This window comes from Guyanagaster necrorhizus (assembly GCF_019112545.1).
Source record: "Guyanagaster necrorhizus MCA 3950 unplaced genomic scaffold BT62scaffold_8, whole genome shotgun sequence".
Lineage (NCBI taxonomy): Eukaryota > Fungi > Basidiomycota > Agaricomycetes > Agaricales > Physalacriaceae > Guyanagaster > Guyanagaster necrorhizus.
In genome coordinates this window covers 238,854-261,353 of record NW_025064887.1, presented here as the reverse complement: position 1 = coordinate 261,353, position 22,500 = coordinate 238,854, and the positions used below count along the sequence as shown (strand labels likewise).

At 48.8% G+C, this 22,500-nt stretch overlaps 10 protein-coding genes across 10 annotated transcripts; 5 read left to right on the top strand and 5 right to left on the bottom strand.

Moving 5' to 3' along the window:
• Positions 1-56: 56 nt before the first annotated feature.
• BT62DRAFT_1003716 (uncharacterized protein) lies at positions 57-520 on the top strand (the record flags this gene model as incomplete). The annotated part of the gene is made up of 4 exons (XM_043176969.1): positions 57-135; positions 185-242; positions 293-391; positions 442-520. 4 exons carry the CDS (start codon positions 57-59, stop codon positions 518-520), a joined length of 315 nt encoding a protein of 104 aa, XP_043041430.1.
• A 58-nt stretch (positions 521-578) lies between these two features.
• On the bottom strand, positions 579-2,356 carry BT62DRAFT_992865 (uncharacterized protein). Its single transcript, XM_043190368.1, has 7 exons — positions 2,115-2,356; positions 1,992-2,056; positions 1,865-1,936; positions 1,711-1,817; positions 1,515-1,655; positions 1,286-1,459; positions 579-1,237 (listed from the first exon to the last, which is right to left on the bottom strand). Exons 1-7 carry the CDS (start codon positions 2,344-2,346, stop codon positions 691-693), a joined length of 1,338 nt encoding a protein of 445 aa, XP_043041429.1. The 5' UTR covers positions 2,347-2,356; the 3' UTR covers positions 579-690.
• Positions 2,357-3,302: 946 nt separating this feature from the next.
• Positions 3,303-4,673, top strand: BT62DRAFT_979758 (uncharacterized protein; the record flags this gene model as incomplete). The annotated part of the gene is made up of 6 exons (XM_043189463.1): positions 3,303-3,567; positions 3,613-3,714; positions 3,770-3,903; positions 3,955-4,367; positions 4,417-4,492; positions 4,599-4,673. 6 exons carry the CDS (start codon positions 3,303-3,305, stop codon positions 4,671-4,673), a joined length of 1,065 nt encoding a protein of 354 aa, XP_043041428.1.
• Positions 4,674-5,102: 429 nt separating this feature from the next.
• BT62DRAFT_743226 (uncharacterized protein) lies at positions 5,103-6,413 on the top strand. Its single transcript, XM_043182118.1, has 6 exons — positions 5,103-5,262; positions 5,317-5,505; positions 5,562-5,891; positions 5,945-5,970; positions 6,020-6,106; positions 6,154-6,413. The coding sequence occupies exons 1-6, from the start codon at positions 5,254-5,256 to the stop codon at positions 6,185-6,187; spliced, it is 675 nt and encodes a 224-aa protein (XP_043041427.1). The 5' UTR covers positions 5,103-5,253; the 3' UTR covers positions 6,188-6,413.
• A 1,050-nt stretch (positions 6,414-7,463) lies between these two features.
• BT62DRAFT_986049 (GTP-binding nuclear protein RAN) lies at positions 7,464-9,040 on the bottom strand. The gene is made up of 7 exons (XM_043189983.1): positions 8,989-9,040; positions 8,789-8,826; positions 8,695-8,731; positions 8,359-8,618; positions 8,177-8,304; positions 8,020-8,119; positions 7,464-7,970 (listed from the first exon to the last, which is right to left on the bottom strand). Exons 1-7 carry the CDS (start codon positions 9,029-9,031, stop codon positions 7,929-7,931), a joined length of 648 nt encoding a protein of 215 aa, XP_043041426.1. The 5' UTR covers positions 9,032-9,040; the 3' UTR covers positions 7,464-7,928.
• Positions 9,041-9,191: 151 nt separating this feature from the next.
• Positions 9,192-12,536, top strand: BT62DRAFT_992862 (MFS general substrate transporter; the record flags this gene model as incomplete). Its single annotated transcript, XM_043190367.1, has 24 exons — positions 9,192-9,741; positions 9,791-9,838; positions 9,897-9,970; positions 10,023-10,084; positions 10,133-10,173; positions 10,225-10,320; positions 10,371-10,408; positions 10,464-10,511; positions 10,560-10,584; positions 10,633-10,661; positions 10,718-10,735; positions 10,799-10,968; positions 11,018-11,133; positions 11,185-11,245; positions 11,305-11,315; positions 11,366-11,418; positions 11,474-11,629; positions 11,679-11,736; positions 11,792-11,868; positions 11,930-11,981; positions 12,036-12,131; positions 12,189-12,288; positions 12,342-12,451; positions 12,513-12,536. Exons 1-24 carry the CDS (start codon positions 9,430-9,432, stop codon positions 12,534-12,536), a joined length of 1,875 nt encoding a protein of 624 aa, XP_043041425.1. The 5' UTR covers positions 9,192-9,429.
• Positions 12,341-14,755, bottom strand: BT62DRAFT_965634 (FAD/NAD(P)-binding domain-containing protein). Its single transcript, XM_043188781.1, has 10 exons — positions 14,678-14,755; positions 14,562-14,622; positions 14,471-14,509; positions 14,406-14,420; positions 13,939-14,351; positions 13,801-13,885; positions 13,665-13,754; positions 13,551-13,613; positions 13,262-13,501; positions 12,341-13,206 (listed from the first exon to the last, which is right to left on the bottom strand). Exons 1-10 carry the CDS (start codon positions 14,725-14,727, stop codon positions 12,652-12,654), a joined length of 1,611 nt encoding a protein of 536 aa, XP_043041424.1. The 5' UTR covers positions 14,728-14,755; the 3' UTR covers positions 12,341-12,651.
• A 102-nt stretch (positions 14,756-14,857) lies between these two features.
• On the bottom strand, positions 14,858-16,366 carry BT62DRAFT_930023 (uncharacterized protein). The gene is made up of 4 exons (XM_043185846.1): positions 15,666-16,366; positions 15,292-15,616; positions 15,045-15,240; positions 14,858-14,992 (listed from the first exon to the last, which is right to left on the bottom strand). The coding sequence occupies exons 1-4, from the start codon at positions 16,218-16,220 to the stop codon at positions 14,929-14,931; spliced, it is 1,140 nt and encodes a 379-aa protein (XP_043041423.1). The 5' UTR covers positions 16,221-16,366; the 3' UTR covers positions 14,858-14,928.
• A 1,374-nt stretch (positions 16,367-17,740) lies between these two features.
• On the top strand, positions 17,741-20,094 carry BT62DRAFT_742633 (CK1/CK1/CK1-G protein kinase). Its single transcript, XM_043182116.1, has 10 exons — positions 17,741-17,969; positions 18,037-18,077; positions 18,126-18,195; positions 18,261-18,409; positions 18,469-18,568; positions 18,622-18,756; positions 18,808-18,978; positions 19,027-19,173; positions 19,232-19,257; positions 19,315-20,094. The coding sequence occupies exons 1-10, from the start codon at positions 17,867-17,869 to the stop codon at positions 19,819-19,821; spliced, it is 1,449 nt and encodes a 482-aa protein (XP_043041422.1). The 5' UTR covers positions 17,741-17,866; the 3' UTR covers positions 19,822-20,094.
• Positions 20,095-20,864: 770 nt separating this feature from the next.
• BT62DRAFT_742676 (DNA glycosylase) lies at positions 20,865-22,491 on the bottom strand. Its single transcript, XM_043182117.1, has 4 exons — positions 22,049-22,491; positions 21,605-22,001; positions 21,385-21,549; positions 20,865-21,329 (listed from the first exon to the last, which is right to left on the bottom strand). Exons 1-4 carry the CDS (start codon positions 22,468-22,470, stop codon positions 21,099-21,101), a joined length of 1,215 nt encoding a protein of 404 aa, XP_043041421.1. The 5' UTR covers positions 22,471-22,491; the 3' UTR covers positions 20,865-21,098.
• Positions 22,492-22,500: the final 9 nt, after the last annotated feature.

The window sequence follows — 22,500 nt, the reverse complement described above, 5'->3', positions numbered from 1 at the left end:
CGTGGCCTGCTATAGAACGAAGTTTTCAAATTTTTTCACGGTTATCATCGACCATGATGTCCACGAAGGACGATCCTAGAGATGCTGCCCTCGCAACAAAATTCACTCTGCCTCCGACATGGTATAGAGAAAGTGGTCTGTCCTTGTGGTATTCATTCAGTTGTCTCTTTTTATTGTGATGTAGAGGGTCTTGGATCGTCTGGCATGTTCCTCTCCGGCTTAATCATGGTGACGCGGAATAGGTAAGCATCTCCTTTTTCGACCGAGAATTCACTATCTTATCCTTTGAGAGGTATCTTGCTTGGCCTTCGGTCCTGTTCGGCCTGAACCAGTACTTCAACCAGCATCCCATGCGTGCCAAGGAGGGAACTGGCGGCTTGTCGAATCTTCTGTGTGTAGTAGCAGTCTTGTCCACAAGATATGGAACTGACATGTCCTCAGTTTATGTATCAGCGCCTTGTTTGCCTCTTACATGCCTCTCTTCGTCATCAACACTCCCCCTAACGCCCCTGCATCATAATAATGTCTCGAACCTTTGTATTGCGGCTCCCTAATGCAGCGCTGTTGGATGGATACATCATTATATGACTTTCGAAGCAAAATTGTGTAAATATTTCTAGGCACAGGTAGTTCCGAGCTTAGCAACAACCGATATAAGGAAACGACAGCCACAGAGGAGCAAGTCTTCCTTCACCTGAATCCTTGTCCAGGTACAAAAGGCATCCTTTGGCTTCCACCTCCAACAGTATTTGGTACAGCCGTTCCAGCACGAGGCACTGCCCTAGTCGAAGGCCCCGCAAGAGAAGCATTACGAGCAGAGTCGAAGTGTTCAGGACCTGTCGTCGGATTTGGAGGTAGGAACCGTTTTCCACCAGTATCTGCTGATGACGGCGGAGCGAACCTTTCTCCTGGAGGAAGGAATCGATTTGAGGTGGGTGCTCCGGGGTTGGACGGACGAGAAGGAATGGCATTCGTTGGCGCATTGACAGATTGCCGTTGTTGCGTTCGTGCATGCGACGGCGTGGGCGGCGGACCCATATTCCGTGGTTTGTTGTTACCTTGCACTTGAGCGGGTTTGAACTTGGCGAGGGCAGGAACAACAGCTGGTGGCAGCCCAGTATGGTTCTGTGAAGTATCTTGATTCGCTCTCGCTCCTGGTACATTTCGAGGTGCCTGCATGTGCGGTAACTGAGGTGGAGGCATGTGCGGTGTCGAGGGCGGGACATAAGCGTATTGCCTAGCAGAATTAAGATTATAGCATCATGGATAATTGAAGGAACCGCACTGCGTAAGATTGCGAGATGCTGGCCTCTGTTGTCGCTGTCGAACATTGTTGACGGCTTGCGGTGCTATGCCGTTTGCACGGTTGTATGACAAACTGGGAGGCTGTTGGCCAGGTGGTAGGGTGAGCCTATCGGGACCTATCAAAGAGGAATGGGGACTAGAAGTAGTCATTGGTCTGTGATGCACTGGTATATTGGAAATTATAGAAAGAAGCTGAAGGTAGGGCATACCGCTGATCCATGGGGCGTTTCCCGTGGGCATTCATATTCTCCGACGGTTCTTGGTCATCTCTGCGATGGTAGATCTGCTGCTGTGAAGGATGGACACCTTGCTGGTATGATGATATTTCCTCCGTTAAATACTGATTCGCTCTGAAAACGGAAGATATCGAGCTTTGTATCTTGGCAAGCAGGCGGCCTTTCGCACCTTTTCAGTTCCACCATATCGCGCTTGAGTTTCTCTATATATGCCCGCTGTTGTTGATGTCTAGCCCTGTAGTACCGTATCTGAGTAGCCATGGAATCTTGCTGGAACTGGACAACAATCAAGAGACGCAGGGCAAAAAAGCGATCGAAAACACTTTGGCTGTATATGCAATGGAGTCCAGTGCATACGGTATCGAACGAAACCACTCAGACATTGGTGGTTCCATCTTTTGGTGATCCCTATTTAACAAACAGGAATGTGCTTGAAAACTGGTGACGCACCTCGCGTTGAAGGGGCACTAGCTGAATGCCGGGCGACCTGCATACAGCACAACTCTGGTCAGCGTCTGCCGTATAAGGTCATGAATATCCTTTTCAATGCCAAGATACAACCATCCGACTGACTGAGATGGTTGTTGCAGACTATATGCCCGCACTCCGTCAACCAGAATGGAATGGTCGCGCCAGCGTCGGAGGCGACAGGTAACTGACATCTTGCACAATTGACGAATTCCCAGAAGTCGAATTCTTGTTGGGATGCCGATACGGTCGACATTGCTAGTGACGATGGGAAGGGTGGTGGGGGACGCGAACGAAGAGACAATCGATAATGGACGCGACGCGCAATAATTCTCATCACGTGACTTTCACATGATGTGCTACAGGACGCGCTAAAAGTTCATTATTATAATTCCTTTCCTGTCTTTTAGGAAATTGCAGGTGTTACCCCGAAGTTTTACATGCCTTGACTGATAAGCGTCATCTGAACATAGCCGACTCTAACGCACTTTCTGATCTTCGACTGAGAACCTTCGGGCCACGTTTAAGTGCCTCCGAACTGTTGGGTGAAGCTGGCAGCGCAGTTGGGCCATGCAGAACCCATGTGCTGTGCTTCGTTGCAAGGAGAAGTTCGCTGAAACTGGACTACCTCTTCATGAAGAATGAGACTCTCTTGGGTATTGGATCCGGCACGCAGTCTTGGTTGCCGTCTCATGAAAAACCGTTCAGTCTACAGTGAATTTGAGAGATCTCATATGTTAGCCTGAGACCGATGGGGTTCTGCGTACTGTTCGCTCAGCTTTCAGCAGGTGAGGTAACAGAATGATCTGGTGGTGTCACAACACGTTGCAAGGCTTCTCCTGTGCTGTTTGTAATTCTGCCGCCTCCAGGCTGCTATCGTATGAATCAGATAAACTGTCAAGTTTAGTCACAATTGTATGAGTATTCTGCTTGAATGTAAGCATCGCAGCTGTAGTTCGGTTGCTGTACTGTACCTATTACGCATGAATCCAATGCTTTATGCAAAGGGCCCGGATGACATTGCAGAAGAAGAGTATTTTTGTTCTGAGTATGGGAACGTGGGATTCTGCTGATGTCCGAGGATAAGGAGTCTAAGCGCCCAGGGATGCTTTCTAACAACATCCCCCAGCATCTGTCATGGGCAATTTCGAAGAATTTCGTCGACGAGCGATGGCCAGTCAGCCTGAGTGGGGGGACGTTCCCTCTAAACGTTGCTGGGATGGATCGCCCAAATCGAGTATGCCACGTGCTCGCGCTTGCTCGGATTGCGACGCGTCTACCACCAGTATCAAAATGGGTACAATCACCAAGATACAGCCTGATTGTCAGAATACTTCTTTGACCAAAGAATGGTCACTGGAAGGTCTCTTACAAAAGGGAAAACGATTCTTTCCAGTGCCTCGAGTGTCTGCAGTCGCCGGTGGACAGTCTTTAGAGGGTACGTTAGAGCAATATGACAGAAATACGACACCCTTGGTCATTGAGGACTGGCATAAGCACGTTGGCTGGCTGGGGCAAAAATTCAACCTCGAATGGTTCAGAGAGCATGGCCAAAAAGGTGGGTAGTATATCTTTTCATCTCTGACGCGTCTAATGGCAACAGACATTGCGGTCCGTAACGTCCATGATTGGTCAGATCACACAGTCCCTCTAGAGGAATTCACGAAATACTGTCGCTCAGCACCGCATTTTGTTATACCAGGAGGTTCGCTCGCATCGTGCTTCACGTTATATTTCGTCTTATGACAAGCGTTATGCAGAAACAGTCCGGTGGTACGGAAAGGATGCGCAATGTCCAGCAGACTGGGACCAGTGGCTACACAAATCTGGAGTTATCCCATCTCGTCTCCTCCCAGATGATTCAAGAAACTGTTTAACGAATCTGCCAAAATCTGTCAGTAATTCTGCCTCTCGTGTCTATATATGCAGTTCTCAAGTCTAACAGGCCGCTGTGGAAACTCTAATGTGCTACCTTGGTATAGGTGATACGTTCACGCCGTGTCACAAGGATCTCTGTGCTTCCTCAGGTCACAATCTTATGTGCTACACCGAGAATGACGGTTCTTCTTTCTGGTTTATGACCAAGGGTTCTGATGCTCTGGAGGTGGCGAAATACTTCCGCACCCTTAAACAAGAGCTGGATCACGAGATGCATGTCGTTACTATTGAAGAGCTCGCCAGAGCGCCATTCGACGTTTACGTCACTCAACAAAAATTGGGTGATCTAGTCTTGGTGCCTCCGAGAAGCTGTCATCAGGTCGTCAACTATGGCGGGATAACCATCAAAACATCATGGTCCAGGATGACCCTCAATAGTTTGGCAGTCGCTCTTCATCATGAGCTGCCCATGTATCAGAGGTAGGACAATTTTGCCATTTCAGGCGTTCAGTAACTGCAGTTTCTGTAGGGTATGCCGCCGTGAGACATACCGCATCAAGTCGACAATATATCATACTCTGCATCGGTTCCGCGTCGAGCTTGAGGTCCTTATACTAGAGAAGAGATCTCGTCATACCAAGGACGTCGTAGACTGTCTCTTGAAACTAGTACCTCTTTTCGATTATATTTTGACGAGCGAATGTCCACCAGAAAATATCAACAATCGGATACCCACAATTTCGGAGACGTCTGGATGTGACGAAGAGGACGAGGATGTTCACATAGTGTGTGACTTCTGTGGCGCCGATGCGTTTCAAAGCTTCTTCGAATGTCGCACTTGCGTGCCTTCAGATCCTGAGCCTTCCGCCAGTGTGACTCCCGGCAATGGCTATGCCCTCTGTCCCGCCTGTTATTCCGAAGGACGAAGTTGTCGCTGCGAGACCATGGAGGCCGTGCAATGTCGGCCTTTCAGGACCCTGGTTGCTGAACGACGGAAGACGATCAAAGTGTTGAAGAAATGTGAGGCCTTACACTCCTCGCTGCGCTTTGAAGTCGAAGAAGAACAGTTAGCTTCTTCCCTTCTTGCACTGTACCGTTCTAATCGTAGTCGAAGGAACCTATTCTCAGATGACCGATCGGGGGTGTTTCGGGCTGCTTGCGTTTTGGCACATCAACGAGGAAAGGTATGTTCATGGCAGCTCTGAACCGTACTATGTTTTTTTTTTTTACCTCACTGTGTTAACAGAAAGCTCGTACATGCACGATCCCCGGCAATGGCTCTCACCTCGTACCTCTAACCTGGGCACTTTTTTGCAGAAAATGCCATTCATCGAAGTGCTATCTTCATCTTTCTACAAATTACCACATGCATTCAGTGGAGGCCCTGTTACTTCATGGCAAAGACAAGGAAAATTTATCTTATCACCAGAGGCACGTTGCCCTCAAGTTGGGTTACGAGAAGGAGTTCCCCACTTTCCTTCGAGCTATCGAAAATGGGACAGTCCCCGATGCGAGTATGAGATCGGTGTACAACGCGATTACTTTTGATAAGTGCAAACCTATAAATCCTACGTTCATGAAATTAGGATGGTATGACAGACATGCGGACATCATCAAGGTGAGCTCTTGTTTAGTTCGCAGAATCATAATGATCAGTGACACTTTGTCATTCAGACAAACGAAGGTCCCGTTGAAAAGGGAGCTGATGCACTAGAACGCATCGACGACTCCCCTTTATCACCGTTGTCTTCAGCTTCAAGTTCAACACCCAATGCACCTTCAATCTGTGGGACATCGCATCTGTCTTCAAGCAATGAACTCTCGCCATCGACCTGCAAAAATGATGAGACGATACAATCTAGGAAGCGGAAACGCGTCGTCAGTGTCATGATTCCGACGTTGTCTTCACTCCAGCTGCAGCCTCATATGTTTGTTACCATTTCGTCGTCATCAAAGTCGACGAGTACTAGTGGGCGAGAGGAAGATCATCAACCACTGAATGATGTGCGTACAAACATCCATTTCTCCCTTGTACACTCATCCTATTTTCGTATTAGCATCCAACCGATATACAAATTTCTCGGTCCGTATTGTCAAAGCCATCGACCAAACGTAATACCAACCCCGCCCAGACTGACCCAAGATCGTCATCTTCCGGTAATCAGTCGGCTAGTAGCACTCTTCCAGCACGGAAAGGAGATCAACAAAGGCATACCGATGTATGTAGGAGTTATTTTCACCTTATAGCAGACTTACGTTGTCTTAGGGTCGGCCGCCCAAGAAACCTTCCGCGACGTTAATATCTTCGCCGTCATCCAACCACCTCCGCAACATTGTACCTGCGAAGACCGGAGCTAAATCATCACCTTCTGTTGCTCGGTTATTGTCTCGTGGTAATGGTCCAAAGCCTTCAGGCTCCAAGCCACAGCGACTTGGGTTCCTGTCGAAAGAAACAGTTCCTAGAACGCCATCTTTTGAATCAGAGGACGAGGATAGGTCTCTGAAGAAGGCTCGTTCGGGCTTTTCAAGTCTTTCACGAACAACTGTCCTCAAATCCCTTTCGTTTAAGAAGAAATCCAATCCCATATCTGAAAACAAGGAAAAAACTCTTTACTCCAGTGGTATAGAGCAAAAACTTAGGCATGAATCATTGGTTGATGCCTATAATTCTTTAGGCACTTCGGAAAGGCCTGAAGCTCAAAGCTCGCTTTTGACTCGTAGGGATTCCATATCTCAGGCAAGCATCAATCCTCAACGGTCAGACGCTGAAGCCTCTTCGAACCCGGCTGACTCGGATAAGACACCCATGCAAACTAGCACTCAGCAAGCAAATGCGAATGCTAGTACTCTCACGCTCTCCTCTAACATACCGTCCTTTGACAATGATGTGCCAATGGCGGATGATGCGCGTTCTCAAATCGGTTTTCAACAGGATGGTGCAAGCGCTCCCAGGATCTCTTCTGATGCACCGGCCCCTTACAATGACATACAATCATCTAGCGCAATGAATACTCCCGAAGGAATAACGCAAATTGTCGTTGCGGTACTTCAGGTGAGTCAGATTCACTTATCTCAATCGTCGCCTAATGTACATTTTAGCAAGCGGGGGTTGTTCCAGCAAACGGACCTATTTCTCGATTCGAGCCTCCGTTAAACATCCAGGAAGGTTAGTTTGCTACACCATTCTCAGAACTATGTTCTGAATTATTGTGATACAGAAAGTTCCCATCCACACTTCAATCCCCACCACCAGTATCATCCTTCCGCCCGAGGCCGCGGAAGACCTTGGGCCGCCTATTCTCAAAATATCCACAGCCGTCCACAATATAATCCTCGGTTTGATCAGCATGACGTAAATCCAAATTTCTTTCCCCCTAGTCCTCGCTATCGACATCGCGGCGGTTTCCAAATGACCACACACAGTCAACACTACCATTGGTATCATCCGTACGATGAGTTTCCGCGGTACAATGTGGCGGACTATGATGAGACTAGGGAAGCCTACGTCGACAACACAGATCTTTTTGTTATCTCCAGCGAACCTTTCTTACCTGTATCAATATCATCTACCGCAAGTGGAACCCGTCCTCCTTCCAAAGTAACAGTGACATCTCCACCTGCAACGCAGAACGTTCTTCCTGCTCAACCACCACCTTCATCACTACCTCCACCAATCCAAGGTAAGTTCTTTATTCGTTCAGCTGTAAGAATCTTCCAAAGGTTCATCATCCATTAGTACGGCCCGCTTCTCCGACCCAAGACTGGGAAGACAACTATGCAAGCATCATGGGAGACCTGTAATGCCCATATCACTCTTCATAGACCATATCGGTCCTTTCTCATACCAGTTCATTGCCACGCATCCATATTTCTTCTAATCAAGCCAAATAACTCCACGTCGGGAACTGTCTCGAGCAAGGAATGTACAATGTTTGAGAAATCAACTGGGCGTTCCATATAACGGTAACAAGAATGTAGGGTGTTGTAATTGTTTAAAAAAGAAGTTGGGGAACACAGGTACAAAATGCGTCAGCGTACAAATTACAGGTCATCGTCTTCTTCGGGCAAGGGCACGGCTCCGGCCTAGACAGTGTGTGAGTCATTGCAAAGGGTTTGCAATGCATAGGCGTACCTGTTCCAATTCCTTGTTGTATTGCTCCATAAGAGCCGTGTCAATAGCCACCTCGGCAGGTGCAAGAGCAGGTGCAGCAACGAACTCTAGAGTTGGGTTACTGTGTGATTGATGGTACATCAGCAAACGATCTCATGCGGCAGAGACAACAACATACCCAACCAACTTCCTCGCAAGCCACAAGAAAGGCTTCTCAAAGTTGTAGTTGGATTTGGCGGAGATTTCAAAGTACTGGAGGTTCTTCTTGCGGTGAAAGGTGACAGCACCAGTTTTCACTTTTCGCTCCTGCGCGTTATCGATGAGATCAGAAAAGACCGATTGACAACGGACGAGACAAACCTTGACATCGACTTTGTTGCCACAAAGCACAATAGGGATATTTTCACAGACTCGCTCGAGATCGCGATGCCAGTTGGGAACGTTCTTGTATGTGATTCGCGAAGTGACGTCGAACATGATGATTCCACACTGCCCCTGGATGTAATATCCATCTCGGAGGCCACCGAACTTTTCCTGGCCGGCAGTATCCCAGACGTTAAAGCATATGGTGCCAAAGTTGGTGGAGAAAGACAAGGGGTGGACTTCGACACCGAGGGTGGCTGAAAAAACGGGTTGTTAGACCGAAAAGGCAGCAAGATATGGTAGGAAAGACGCAATAAAGGGGTAGAGACGCACCGATGTACTTCTTTTCGAATTCACCAGTTAAGTGGCGCTGTAGAATGGACATGATCAGGACGCAATCTAAAAAAACGATGGTGGGGCAACGAACCTTGACAAAGGTGGTCTTGCCAGTACCTCCATCACCAACTGAAGAGCAGGATGACCGTGAGTCGGAAGCGAGAGGGTGAAGACGTCGATATAGAGATAGGATTGGCGACAAATGAAAGGAAATCGGAACATCGATGAAGGAGAGACAGGCAAAGGCGCATCAGAAATGCAAAAAGGGCAGCTAAAAGAAAGCGAACGCACCGAGAACGAGTTTGAAGGTAGGGATAGTGCCTTCAGCAGACATGATAGAAAATGGAGAATTGAGGACGAGGAAGTGAAGAAAAGGTGAAAGAACTGGAAGAGGCAACAAGTCAAATGGGAGCCGCCTTTTCCAGATAGGGTTTCCGGCATACCGGCATCCACCCACTATGCCCAGCCACCGCCTGCTTCCGAATAGATTTCTTCGACAATGCGACCATGAGCTCCTTGCACCGTCTTTCAACTGCACAAAACTCCCTGAAAATCCTACGAATGGACCCCAGGTTTCTCGCTTCGACACCGATCCAAATTAATCAGGAATTCTGGTGTTTTTCGGCCGCAATTCCTGGCCCCTTTTTGCACTGGTAGCCCAACAGAAATCTTGCGTACCTTGGCCTCTGGTTTGGAGATGTTTCTATATTCTACCTGGATCAAAAAACCAAAATGAAGATCTTCATTTTTTTCCTTGCAATAGGGAGGACATTTTACCCCAGAAAACTGCCGGCGGCACATCGGATCTCGGCTAAAAAAAATTCACTTTGCAAAGTGACCAACCGGGGATTTATAAGTAAAATCGATGACTCCTGCACTTGGGACTTCTCTTCTCATACACTGATGACGACCACGATGCCGCCCAGTCCCACGCTCGACCCTGTTCCCAATGCAACTGCCCCTGCCCCACCTAAGAAAGGGAAACCTGGAGAGTCCTGGAAAGCTCAAGAAACCCAAGTTCTCCCAAGAAATCGTCTTCCTATTGTGCGCCCTACGTTATCGCTTCCTGTTCGTTTTCGAAATAGTAGTCCAGGTCTTTTTTGGATTCATGGCGTGTGTATTTCTGGCAGCCCTAGACCAGGTGTGTCTTCTATCCATGGCCGCATATTTTCAATATTGATGTTCTCGCGCTTTTTCAGACAATTGTCGCGACCGCTTTGCCAACTATTGTCGAGGAACTTGGTGACGGCAACAACTACAGTTGGGTTGGAAGGTCAGTCATTTCAAGTCCGCTTTCGATTCCCAATACCCAACAGCCATAATAGCGCGTATCTCCTTGCCGCAGCTACATTGTCACCGCTGTACGGGAAACTATCAGACATCATTGGTTAGGCTGCTCCCCCCAGGGTATGCTCATCACTCATGCTATCTGCAGGCCGTAAACCCATTTTATACTCTTCTATCCTAACCTTCCTGGCAAGTCATCTTATCAAATCTCCTTGCCCTTCGGTCTGAATGCTACGATAGATTGGGTCCGCACTGTGCGGTGCTGCTCAAAACCTCACCTGGCTCATCATATGTCGCGCCGTACAAGGTATAGGAGGAGGAGGCATCATGCAACTAGCGAGTTCCAGGCGTCTTTTCGTAATATGCACACCTGACCACACTACCAGGTGAATATCACGATCAGTGATATAGTTCCCCTGCAAGAGTAAGCAACAATTGTCATAATTTTTCCGGGATCCTGACTAGACGCGTATTCGTAGGCGAGGGAAATACGGGGGCCTCATTGGGTCTACCTGGGGTATTGCTAGGTATGTTTACGGCTATCTTCCTTGTAGGCCTTTCTAAATATCTTATAGTGTCGTCGGACCCCTCCTTGGTGGTGTAAGTCATCATATTTTTCATGTCCGGCTTCCTGACCATTTGGTTTAGGTATTCACTGACCATGTTTCATGGAGATGGTGAAACACAGACTTCTCTCACCTCTCGTAACAGAGTACTAATGACCGATTTTCAGGTGCTTCTGGATAAATCTGTACGTCTAGGATGCAGGAAAAACAGGCTCACCCAGGTTAATCAATTATCTTTTCTCTTGTAGGCCTACAGGCGGCATCGCTGCCCTTATATTGTTCTTCTTTCTCAACCTAAACGCTCACCCAGGACGAACTCTCCGCGAACACGCTCGAGACTTCGATTTTGTCGGCTTGGGCTTGATCGTGGCAGGAGTGGTTTGTCTCTTGATTGGTTTCAACTTCAGTGAAGCGAGCTGTGAGTGGATCTTTGTATGTGATAGCGATGATCTACAAGTTCGTTTCAGGGCAAGCTCCGAAAACGATCGTGTTGATTGTGCTTGGGGGTGTGCTTCTTGTATGTGCTGGAATCTTTGAGGGTTACACAAAGAGGTCGCCGATCATTCCGCCGCGTCTATTCAAAGCAAGTTCCAGGTCTTTGAGCTTCGGAAACAAAGATCTAATGAATGATTAGACTCGGACCACAGCGATCATCCTCGTATCGACGTTCCTTCATGCTCTATCCTTCTTCGTGGGTAAGTGCACAACTTGGCCAGCAACGATTAGCGCTGCAGCTGATTCTCATCGTTGCTAGGTGCATATTATGTACGCCGTCCATCTCAGTGGCGTTTTCTTCTCCTCTGACATCTTCCTAGTTGCCGGTATACTTCCAAATTTTAGGATCCTCAGCTACCGGTGCCGGAGTCAGGTTGGACAGACAACTGCCCTACTTTATAATGATCCGTTAACCGCGTTTTTGACAGGATGCTTCCCTTCTCCCTTGGCTCCTCCATCGCATCAGCCAGTATGGGGTACCTTGTCTCTCACACGGGGGAATACCGTCCAGTTCTATGGATATCTTGGACTCTGTTTACCCTTGGCTACGGGTTAATGATCATGTTGGACAGCTACTCTAATACGTGCGACAATCATTTTCGTGCTATTCTCACCATTCACATTTTTTTCCAGCGCCGAGAAAATCTTGTTCCCGCTTATCGCAGCTTTGGGTCTAGGAACGATGTTCCAGGTAAGAAGAATTCGGATGCTTCCGATTCGAGTTGATTGGCGCTCGGTATTTGTAGGTCCCGTTGATCGCTCTACAGGCAGCGATGCCTCTCAAGGATATGGCGACTAGTACGGCGGCATTTGGGTTCATCAGGTTAGTCTGCTCTCACGCATTTATGACATACTTTGACTGAAAATTTTCTCAATGTGATTAGGACGTTAGGCGGAACCGTTGGCATCTCCGTGGGAGAGGTTGTGTTTTCAAGTGTATGTTTCATCTCAGGTGCCTATCACGACCCTGTGTCGACGCCCATTTCACAGACACTTACGAAACGGCTGGCCAAGATACCCAACGCAGAGAGCGCCCTGCCTAGTGGGTCTTTAAGTGAAAGCGTACGGCAATTGAAGGACATAGCGGTATGTCCGTTGGGTTTTTTTTAATGCACATCGGGAACTACCCTATTCTTTTGACAGAATACTCAGCTGCGGGCGGAAATCATCCAAGCTTACTCACGTTCTATCAGCTCAATATGGTTAGTCCACACCCCGATCTGTGGTGTCGGCTTCCTGCTAGGTGTGTACATATGTTGTCTTTACACGAACTCACGCTGATGGGTTCTTGTACAGCATTTGGTATACGAAAGTACAGCTTGAAGCGAGCGACGGTAAAAGGCGCCCCGCAAGGTGAGAAGGAAACTAAGAAGAACGGGGACTCGGATACGGAAAAGGCAGAGAACGTTTCCACGGGTAACGATGATAATATTCTGAGCCACGGAGCGCATCATGACATGGACATAGACGGGGAGGAAGAAAGGACGGTGAGAGAGGAACCAAGCAGACGAAACAGTGAAGAAAACGTTTAAACTGCCTTTATCAAGTGCAATACCAGAATGCTATACCAGTGTGACACATATCAACTATTTGCCAGAATAACACATTACAAGAGACCCTGAGGTATCGAGAACGCAAAGGCCACTCCGAGGCTCACCAGCAACGAGACGAGTCCCATAATGGCACCCTGACCGTAGTGCCTATGAAGATCCTCCGTCTTAGCACCCACCACATTCCAATGATCCCATCGCGGCCTGCGTGTCATCCACCAAAAGAGCGACACAGGACCGGGGAACACAGCAGAGATCTTCGAGTGGTCGTCTCTGTTAACGTGGTAATACGAACGGCAGTCCGTCCAGACGGAGGAGGCAAGCCGAAGCTGGAGCCACGAGTTGTATGTGCTGCAGACGTCCTCTTTGATATCGAAGGACTTCACTCGACCGTCGATGATGGGTTTGATCATCTGTATAGCGTACTGCACCTGCGCCTCTTCGGAGAACACAACTGACGCGTGTCCGACAGCAGTGTTGGGACCCAGTAGGACGAAGACGTTGGGAAAGCCGGGGATAGACATGCCGTACACAGCTGTAGGACCGCCATGCGTCTTGAAGTACTGATGTATCGTCGTCGATCGACCTCTGACCCGTAGATCGGTCGGCTCCTGCGATATTTTAAGCACCAGTACAAAACCCAAGGGAGCCTCGGTAAGAACTGACCAGAGAGTACCCCGTCCCGAAAATCAGGACGTCCAATGGAATCACTTCTCCGTTCTTCAGCTTGACGCCTTCCTCGACAACGGATTCGATGGTGCCCCAGTTGAGTGACACATTGGGTTGCTTGAGACACGTAAGATAGTCGGAATCGACGATGACTCTCTTGCACCCGGGTAAGTATTTCGGTATGAGCTTCTCGAGCTCGTCCTTCGGGGCTTTGTGGGTTATGTATTTTTCCAGTCGCTTGTAGGGCATAAGCCATGGATGGAGGGGAAGGAAAAGACGAATTTACCTGTCGTGCAAAACTGACAATCCGGGTGTTCTGCTTGTTGAAAATGAGGAAGCTGGTATCTGCCTGTGATAGCGTCTCAAAGTCGGGTATCGCTCGAACGGCGATAGAGCTTACTCTAGCCATGATATAATTTCTGTACCATCTCATGACAAAAGGTATATTCGCGAATGTCCATTTCACCCACTCGGGATATTGCAGGTGTCTCTACGCAGGGATGTCAGCGAGGAAAAGAGAAGAAACAAGCACATACTCTAGGAACGAACCAATTCGGTGTCCTACAAAAGTTGACGACTTCCACAGATGGGTCCCTAGATATTTCAGGGATAAACTGAACGCTGCAGATAACAAGTCGAGTTGAGCACCGCAATTAGCAGGAAAAAGTACATACGCAGAAGCACCATTCCCGATAACGCCCACTCGTTTCCCTCGCAATTCGACGTCGTGCCTCCATTCTGCGGAATGCCACAGCTGGCCTTTGAAGGTGTCCCTGCCGGAGATATCCTTCGGATATAGAGGCGCGGAAAATCCGCCCATGGCGCAGAACAGGACGTCGGCGGTGGAATGGCTCTCTTCACCTGTATGCATGTCCTTGAGGATGATATTATACTGCTGTCGTTCCTCATTCCAGGTCGCAGAATGGAGTTTTGTGCGGAACTTGGTGTTGGCGCCGAGGTTGTGCTTAGAAAAGACCCGTTTCCAGTAAAGATGGATTTCGATCTGAGGGACGTAATATGTAGGCCAGTTGGGATTCAGTTCCGTCGACAGGCTGTACCAGTGCGCGGCTATATCGCATGAACAACCCTTTTTTTTGGAGGTTCGTTGCGTGTTATTCATGATTAAACAAAAATTACGCACAGGGTAAGTGTTGTCCTGCAACGAGTCTCAGTCAATGAATATTTGCTTCTTGAGAATACACCTACTCTCCAGGTGCCCCCTACATCCTCTCCCTGTTCATAAATCTACCTCTCCGCTCAGAAGCATCATAAAATGAAAGATCAGAACGGCACTAACAGTAAAATTGGTGAAGCCGAGCTGCTCCTTTAGCGCAACCGCGGCTGAAATTCCAGCGATACTGTGTTTGTGTTCAGTGAGTCATTTCTGAGGGGCAGCAGGTAAACTGGCCATACCCAGCACCAGCGATAACGACACGCACGGCGCCTTGAGCACGATTGTTCATCAGAGTTAAATGTTTTGGTTTGATCGGCTGTACAGGTGCCGAATCCGACATACGACTCGCAAAATGAATTATATCACATGGCTGAAGATCATTGTACAGAGAGCAATACACAAGAAACGAAGGAGGTGGGAGAAAAGAAAAAAAAGGTATAAGACACGTAAATCGGTAAGTACTGGCGGGGGATGTTTTTCCGCACTTGATTCAGCGAAATTCAAAGCTAGAGCTGGCCCGCTCGGGAACGTGAACCAACGTGAGCTGCTGGTACCTGCAACAGCAATAAGGACGAGGATAGGATAAGGAAAAATGGAGAGACCCACGGCTCGGAGTTTTGGTGATAGTAAAACCCACTCATCGTTGCTGCTGGTGGAGCGGTTAGACGCGGGCCGGCAGAAGGAGATCGACGGGCACTTGACTCGCGTCGCTCGCGGGACTCTGGTTTTGTCACGATCGATGTTGGCTCTTCATTTTGAGAGGACTGGGTGGGGTTGAAATCGACACAAACATAATAGAAACCTGGCGGTATCTATAAGAACAGGAGGCAGAGAACACAAGGCAGCTGCTTACCGGCAAAACTTGCGCCATTGATATCCTGTACGCGGTGATCCGGAACCAAGAAACGCTCCTTCCATCGCATGAACACAGCCCCTCGGTCGCGGTCAGGGATGGTGTAGTGGGGTCTTTTGAGATCATGCTTGACGTGACGGAAGGCGGGAAAGCGGGACCAGTGCACCATGTCGTCATTTTCATTGGCGCCCCAGTTTTGAGTGCGGAAGCCGTAGCGACTGCCAATGACTTCGGCGTCAAAGTAGGTGGTGAGCTCGGGATAATCTTCGGTAAGACCTCGGATGCAAAGATAACCGCATAGGAACGACGACGAAAAGTCGACGTCCTGCCATTGTCGGTGAGCAGACGCAGGAAAGGCGCAGGGACATACGCACGACGATGGTTACCGTGACATCATAGCTATTCCGGCCACTCTTCTGTGTTCCTTGGAAGGAGGCGCCCGGGTAGAGACAGTGGTGAGCTCGGGTGCGAACCCGCAGACGAGTGATATCGGTGAGAGGATTGGGAGAAAATGAAACGGCCGTATGCCTGCGGTTGTTGTTTGCGACCGAGAGAGTGGGAGCATGCGACTGTAGTGGCTGCGATGATGAGACGGTCGTCGCCGGGGCATGTACCGGTAGAGATAATAAGAGCTTGCTAGCGAAGGCCGGGGGCGGCGGCGGCGCTGGTCGCTGGGTATCTGATGGCTCTTGGTCGTGTGTAGGGCGTCCGATTCGCAGAAAGGCGTTATCGACGTCGATGCACGACGTCCGGGTGTCTATCTGTGAGGCATGAACGGGACCACATGCTGCACAGACGATGGCGTCGGCGGCGAGGAGAAAGAGGTGACTTGCGGGGTCGACTGGACGATGGCAGGACGAGCAGACCTTGGCCTGGACATGTTCGAGAGGGGGTTGGTCGTCGAGGGTGGTGTAGAACTCTGAGGGCATTGGTGGAAGAAAGGGAGTAAGGGAGGTCGCCGATAGTAGCGACGACGACTAGAAGACGCAGCCTAGCTAAGCCTGAGAACGAATCTGGGCGCACGTGGTCTGGCCTCGATCCCTTACTTTTAGTTAGTATTTTTCCAGAGTCGAAGATTGAAAGTTGAAGTATTACTACTTTACTACTCTCTATGTATTTACACTGTTTGTCTCCGAGTCTCGCGGTGACCACCTAACATCCATCTCCATCTATGTCTCCTTCTGCCTTGCTCGTGCGTCAGATGCTACTTCTTCTGGTGCTCACCTGCTGCCGTATCCCTTTCTGGCCTCGTATATGATGTCCTATCGTCAAGGTTACCTCTCTGTGCAGCCACCGTCATGCACTAAAAATGTATCACTGTCGCTCCTGCTGTAGCTCACACCGGGGGTGATCCAGATGATTCCATATCACCGCCAGGAACATACCCTCAACTTGGATCTCGTCCATTCACCATCGGCTCCTCACCGCTGTCGTATCCAAGCTTCAGAATGCAGTGCCGTGATATCAATGAACGCCACCACATACCTAGGCCACTTCCCGTGCATCTTGGCAAGAACCTGACAATCGGCCGCAGATAAAGCAAGCGCTACCAATGCACAGAGTATCACGTACACATCAGGCGCGGATATCAACCTTTGAGCCAATGGAGCTGGAGAGCTGTGTACATATCGTCATAGGCAGAAACAAACAATGCGAAACGTGTTGCCAAGTATCGCACAAGTAGTTCGATGCTGTTAAGAACTGAGGGAGCGACCCACAGATGCCTGCATGACTTCGGTACACCTGTATAAGCACATTGGTTACTGTGGATCTCTTACGGCTCTAACGGACATCAGGCTCGAAGAGTCACATTAACAAGTCCTGTGCACGTCAGAGCAAACCCAAAACACCAACGCAGAACCGTGTGCAGAATATCATTGCCAAAAAAGTAACGGTCTGTCCTGGATACTCGGAGTGCACCTACATGGATGGAGCGTTCAGCGGTACAGCAAAGACAAGAATATCTACATACCGTCCACTAACGGAATCGAAGACCAACGGCCCTGCAACCCTGAGTGCAAAACGAACAGACGTGCTTCTTGTGGAGGTGGTCCACATTTGCAATGTCCAATTTGCTATAATTTCAAGGGGATTTGAGTATGATTCTAGGGAGAAATGCCAGTAGGAAAAGTTGGGCTCTAGGCCAGGACAGAGCTGCATTATAAGAGGATCGTGGAGGTCGCTGAGGGATTCCATCTCACGGTCCGAAGCTGGATCAGAATGTCCCCCAATTCCTCAGGCAAAGGAAACGAACAGGAAGCCAGAGAGATCTCCCAAGGATCTTTTGAAAGCGAATTTCTGCGTGAGGTTACCGAAAGCAGGCAAATGGACCGCAGGAGGTACGATCAGGAGGGACCTGAAGGTAGCCGATAGCGTAGAATACGAACAGAACAAAAAAGTATTTATTTACGGGACGGGGAGAATCAGAAAAAGCAAAGATTCAGAACAGTGACGATATGTACCATCCGTGACACCGAGACCCTGAGCGACCTTGCTCCTTCCTTCCTTGTACTCCGCCACCTTAATAGGCCATCCGGCCCTATTTTCACTCCTTTTCCTTCCCCAAACGTCGACGATGTCCTCTCATACCCACTCGTCCTCCACCGCCAACGTCGTCGGCGTCCACTATCGCGTTGGCAAGAAAATCGGGGAAGGCTCCTTCGGTGTCATCTTCGAGGGTACGCTATGCTCTCTGTTCCTGCGCAGCATCCCGTACCGACGGATCCCTACCATCTTTCTCTGCAGGGACCAACTTGCTCAATTCTCAGACCGTCGCCATCAAATTCGTGCGTTCAGCTCCTCCGTCTTTGGCCCCTTGACCCGACTGTTTCTAGGAACCCCGGAAAGCTGAAGCGCCTCAGCTCCGTGATGAATGTCGGTCGTATCGTATACTGTCGGGCTGCAGTGAGTCGACTGTCATGCTCTGGTACTACCCCTGTCGTCACCGCCAACTCATTATTTTGCTCTAGCTGGAATCCCTCAAATATATCATTTCGGTCAGGAAGGTCTCCATAATATCTTGGTGATAGACCTTCTTGGTCCAAGTCTAGAGGATCTCTTTGACATGTGCGGTCGCAAATTCTCAATCAAGACCGTATGTATGGCTGCCCGGCAAATGGTGCGTCTGAATCAACAGTGGTCTCGGTAGCGCCGCAACTCATTCGCACGCCTCCACAGCTTACAAGAGTGCAGACGATCCATGAAAAGAATCTCATATATCGTGATATTAAACCAGATAATTTTTTGATTGGCCGACCTGGCACCAAAGGAGCAAACGGTACGTTTTCTGCCACACTATCACGAAAATTTCATTAATCTTAGGTACTCAAGTCATACATGTTGTCGACTTTGGCATGGCTAAACAATACCGCGATCCCAAGACGAAACAGCACATACCGTATCGGGAACGGAAGAGTTTGAGCGGAACTGCGCGATACATGAGCATCAACACCCATCTGGGCAGAGGTGCGTTCTCCAGAAATGTTCCCTGATTTCCTGTAGCCTCATCAGAAATAGAACAATCACGACGAGACGATCTAGAAGCCTTGGGCCATGTCTTCATGTACTTCCTAAGAGGAAGCTTACCATGGCAGGGGCTTAAGGCCGCGACGAATAAGCAAAAGTACGAGAAGATTGGAGAGAAGAAGCAGACGACACCCATCAAAGAGTTGTGCGAAGGCTTCCCCGGTGTGTAACACCTGTATTTGTTATCGCAGCAAACTTACGTTTCTTTAGAGGAGTTCGGAATATATCTGAACTATGTCCGCAAGCTGGGATTTGAGGAAGCGCCTGATTATGAATTCCTTCGCGAACTTTTTTCCAAAGTTATCAAGACCAATAACGACACTGATGATGGAGTCTTTGATTGGAACTTACTAAATGGTGTGTACATTACTCCCCTGTTAAAGCCTACCGATCGAACTTTACCTTCGTTCTCCAGCTGGAAAGGGCTGGGAAGCATCAGCGGCAAGTCTATTCTTTAATCTCGGATGGTTCAGCACTCATCTGCTGCATTTTCAGCAGGGCCAGCAAACCCAAATATTGACGCAAATGCAAAACGCCGGCCTTAGCCCGGACCGTCGACGCGAGCACCGCGACTCCGACCGACGGAGAGTTTCGCAGGGTGGAAACATCGCACCTCCCTCACCGGCCCTTGTCAGACACGGTTCGAAGCAGCGCAAAATACCCACCGCCCTTACACCTGGCGGAAATAACACGGGCCAGATCACACCCCACTCTGCTGCCGCCCAGGTTAACATACCTGTGGGCTCAGGCCGAGGCGCACAACATCCCTACGCCAATGTTTCGGGTGGTGGCTATGATTATGGGCGGGAAGCAGATGAGGGTTATATGGGGCAGTATGGACGAGCGTCGCCGATGCTGTCAAGCGTAGGTGCTGCTCCGCCGGTGGTGAGTAATGCACGAGCAAGGGGAGGCGACGTTGGTGTATCAGGGGAGTATGGCCAGGAAGTGGACGAACCACCGCACAAGATGACTTTACTTAGGATTCTAACGTGTCGGTGTGGTTAAGGACCTTCATAATGATTGTTGTTCTTTTTTTCCCTTTCTCCTTGCATTGCTCTCATACCTTTGGCATATCATCAGTCCATTCCTTTCTTTATACCCATTTTATCTGACTTGCCTAATTTCATGCTCTACGTAGGTTTTATGGTGCTGTTGCTGGCACGGTATCAGGGATTATTTTTTACGAGGCAGGATAATTGAATGACGCATCTAGCCATGATTCCGTAGAGCGAGATCTCAAACGCCACACTAACAATGAAGGAGGAACATACGACATAAGATAGGCGATTGAGATTCATAGGTCATTTAGGAGATGAATGAAAGCTTCGAAGTGATTTTTGTGCATCGGTGCCTTGTCGGTACCTATTCGAACTCGTACCCATAAACATTTTCAGCGTGTAACACCCGTGCAGTCAACTGACATGAGCAGTCAACGAAGTGACATCTGCATCATCTCGGACGAATCGAAACTTTCAATAACGCAGGCCCTAGTATATCGACTTGAAACGAAATACCCTTATTATGGATTCTCAACGTCCGCTCGTGCAGAACTAGGGTTGTGATTGTAACGGGTCCGGCGGGTCCGATGAGCGACAAAGCCAAAGAAGAAGAAAACAACCAGCATTCACCATTTGGAGATCACGCAGCTGACAGGAGAAGTAAGTCTCGACGTGCAGTTGTAAGTACGAGAACGAGCTCTTGAGAATTGAGCGAATCTCCATGGACATAGCAATGCCCATGAGAAGCCCGTGACGGATCATTGAAGGTGTTCACAAGGACTCCTACACAGTCTGAGGACCATGAGACTTACAGCGGCCTTAAGAGAAATGTCATGCCTTGCGGAGGGAGGATGAGAAGGCAGGCTGAGTCATCTGAAAGGCCCCATGGTAAGAAAGCGTCAACGAAGCAACACCTATAAGCTTCATTCAACTGACATGGACCAGATTTCATTATACGGATAGCTCACCTATCATATGACGTCATAGTCGGTCTTGCCGAAGAACTGATCACTTGTACAAGGAGGTCAAGAGGGAGAGGATACTGGTTATTCAGCATACGCGTCCTATCGCGACAGCCACAAAATCAGGTGCAACATCTGAGGTATTGTGAGGATGCCAGAACTTCATTCGTCATGCCAATCATTGTGACGATGTCGCCAAAAAAAATAGGAATTATTGGAAAGAAATGTCCAATTGTATTGAAGGCGAGCAGGACTCGAAAAAATGTAGACAATTGACTCCGCATACAGGAGGATGCATCAGAGCATTTGGGGCAAACCGCTTTCATTTGCGTCTCAGCCTCTTCATTCTGTCGGCCAAACCAGCTGATTTATCTGAAGACTCGGGTGGACTCGCGGAAGCCTTCCTCTTCAATGGAGAGGGCGACGGAGTCGTTGGGGGCGTTGGGAGTAATGATTCTAGATTCGATCGTTTGCTGCTTTTCACAGGTGCCGATGGGGTAGGATTTTGGACACTGTACGATGCAAATGATTTCAGATCCGAAGTGAATAAGACCTGTCATTTTGATATATATCGAGAAGTAGGATGATAAATTTGAGAATATTCATACCGAGTGGGCCCAGCCAGCATAATCACCCCAGATCCTTACCAATTTGCTGTTTACTTCTTCATAAAGCTTGGGAGTCATAGGAGATTTGCCCTTCAGTAAACCCTTGAAACCATAGTGTTTGATGGCAATTTGATGCACATGAGTGTCGACCGGGATGACTTCTTTCTAAAGTAACAAATCACGTTTAGGATATTAATGTAGGCCAGGAAAGCTCACAGACCTTGTCAAGGCTCATCAAAAGGACACAATCAGCAACTTTCCTGCCGACTCCTATGAATTTTAAAAGTTCTGTACGGGCCTCAGCAGTGGCTAAACCACGAAGACTCTCAAGCCAAAGTTCTGAAGGCTCGCGGCCTTCCTCAATGGTGCCATGAACATCCACGAGCATCTTCGCAGTTTTCTGGATGTATTCTGCGCGATATCCGAATCCCAGAGACCGTAAGGTCACGGTTACAGACGGCGCGGCAAGGGAGGAAGGCGGAGGAAACGGGTGATAAGAGTGAGTCTCGTGTCCTGATAGATCGGGAAGAGAGAGCAACGCGGGAGAGTATTGCGTGCAGAGCGACTGCACCATTTTGGTTATACGGGAAATGTTGTTATTGGATGAACATATGAATCTTGGACGCGTCAGTACAGTAAAAACACCTGTAAGCAAGTCACACACGAGATTAGATTCTCCCAAGGATCCTGTCTGAGCATTCGAATGCCACCAAAACGTTCTTTCACGCCAGAAAACACACTATCGCGAGCGGCCCATTCATCGTACAGTTTTGGCAAATCAATATTTAGCTGGAAATAGTCGTTGAGCCACAAAAGTGTTTCTGCTTCTCTAAGCTGCAGTTGAGTAGGCGATGGCTGAGGTTCTGGAAATGCTGAGCGGTAAAATAACGCAGTTTGTGATTGTTGTAAACAAACGACGCGGTCTCGAAGACAGAGCCGGTATTCTTGCGCAGGTATAGTAGGATCACTGGGTTTAGGAAGTGGAAGAATGGACCACCTAAATGACTGCCCGCATTTAAGCACGGCAGCGAGCGAGAGCTGGACGAGAGGGAGAGGAAGAGCCTGGAATCCTGCAGGAGTGGCCATGATGGGTGAAGACGAAAAAGCCGGCCCGGA

Excerpts from the sequence above, each read along its gene's own strand:
- BT62DRAFT_992865 (XM_043190368.1), bottom strand. The coding sequence starts at position 2,346 with ATGAGAATTATTGCGCGTCGCGTCCATTATCGATTGTCTCTTCGTTCG. Across the intron at positions 1,937-1,991 it reads TAGTGCCCCTTCAACGCGAG|ATGGAACCACCAATGTCTGA; the intron begins GTGCGTCACCAG and ends GATCACCAAAAG. Across the intron at positions 1,818-1,864 it reads CCATTGCATATACAGCCAAA|TTCCAGCAAGATTCCATGGC; the intron begins GTGTTTTCGATC and ends ATTGTTGTCCAG.
- BT62DRAFT_743226 (XM_043182118.1), top strand. Across the intron at positions 5,506-5,561 it reads GACATGCGGACATCATCAAG|ACAAACGAAGGTCCCGTTGA; the intron begins GTGAGCTCTTGT and ends TTTGTCATTCAG. Across the intron at positions 6,107-6,153 it reads ATCAACAAAGGCATACCGAT|GGTCGGCCGCCCAAGAAACC; the intron begins GTATGTAGGAGT and ends ACGTTGTCTTAG.
- BT62DRAFT_986049 (XM_043189983.1), bottom strand. The coding sequence starts at position 9,031 with ATGTCTGCTGAAGGCACTATCCCTACCTTCAAACTCGTTCTCG. Across the intron at positions 8,305-8,358 it reads GCAACAAAGTCGATGTCAAG|GAGCGAAAAGTGAAAACTGG; the intron begins GTTTGTCTCGTC and ends GATAACGCGCAG. Across the intron at positions 7,971-8,019 it reads ACAACAAGGAATTGGAACAG|GCCGGAGCCGTGCCCTTGCC; the intron begins GTACGCCTATGC and ends CACACTGTCTAG.
- BT62DRAFT_965634 (XM_043188781.1), bottom strand. The coding sequence starts at position 14,727 with ATGAACAATCGTGCTCAAGGCGCCGTGCGTGTCGTTATCGCTGGTGCT. Across the intron at positions 13,502-13,550 it reads TTGTCAGTTTTGCACGACAG|CGACTGGAAAAATACATAAC; the intron begins GTAAATTCGTCT and ends ATGCCCTACAAG. Across the intron at positions 13,207-13,261 it reads TCGGGACGGGGTACTCTCTG|GAGCCGACCGATCTACGGGT; the intron begins GTCAGTTCTTAC and ends AAAATATCGCAG.
- BT62DRAFT_930023 (XM_043185846.1), bottom strand. The coding sequence starts at position 16,220 with ATGCCCTCAGAGTTCTACACCACCCTCGACGACCAACCCCCTCTCGAA. Across the intron at positions 15,241-15,291 it reads CAATGGCGCAAGTTTTGCCG|GTTTCTATTATGTTTGTGTC; the intron begins GTAAGCAGCTGC and ends AGATACCGCCAG. Across the intron at positions 14,993-15,044 it reads TATCACCAAAACTCCGAGCC|GTACCAGCAGCTCACGTTGG; the intron begins GTGGGTCTCTCC and ends TTGCTGTTGCAG.
- BT62DRAFT_742633 (XM_043182116.1), top strand. The coding sequence starts at position 17,867 with ATGTCCTCTCATACCCACTCGTCCTCCACCGCCAACGTCGTCGGCGTC. Across the intron at positions 18,078-18,125 it reads AGACCGTCGCCATCAAATTC|GAACCCCGGAAAGCTGAAGC; the intron begins GTGCGTTCAGCT and ends GACTGTTTCTAG. Across the intron at positions 19,174-19,231 it reads TGATTGGAACTTACTAAATG|CTGGAAAGGGCTGGGAAGCA; the intron begins GTGTGTACATTA and ends TTCGTTCTCCAG.
- BT62DRAFT_742676 (XM_043182117.1), bottom strand. The coding sequence starts at position 22,470 with ATGGCCACTCCTGCAGGATTCCAGGCTCTTCCTCTCCCTCTCGTCCAG. Across the intron at positions 21,550-21,604 it reads TTTTGATGAGCCTTGACAAG|AAAGAAGTCATCCCGGTCGA; the intron begins GTCTGTGAGCTT and ends TTGTTACTTTAG. Across the intron at positions 21,330-21,384 it reads ATGCTGGCTGGGCCCACTCG|GTCTTATTCACTTCGGATCT; the intron begins GTATGAATATTC and ends TCAAAATGACAG.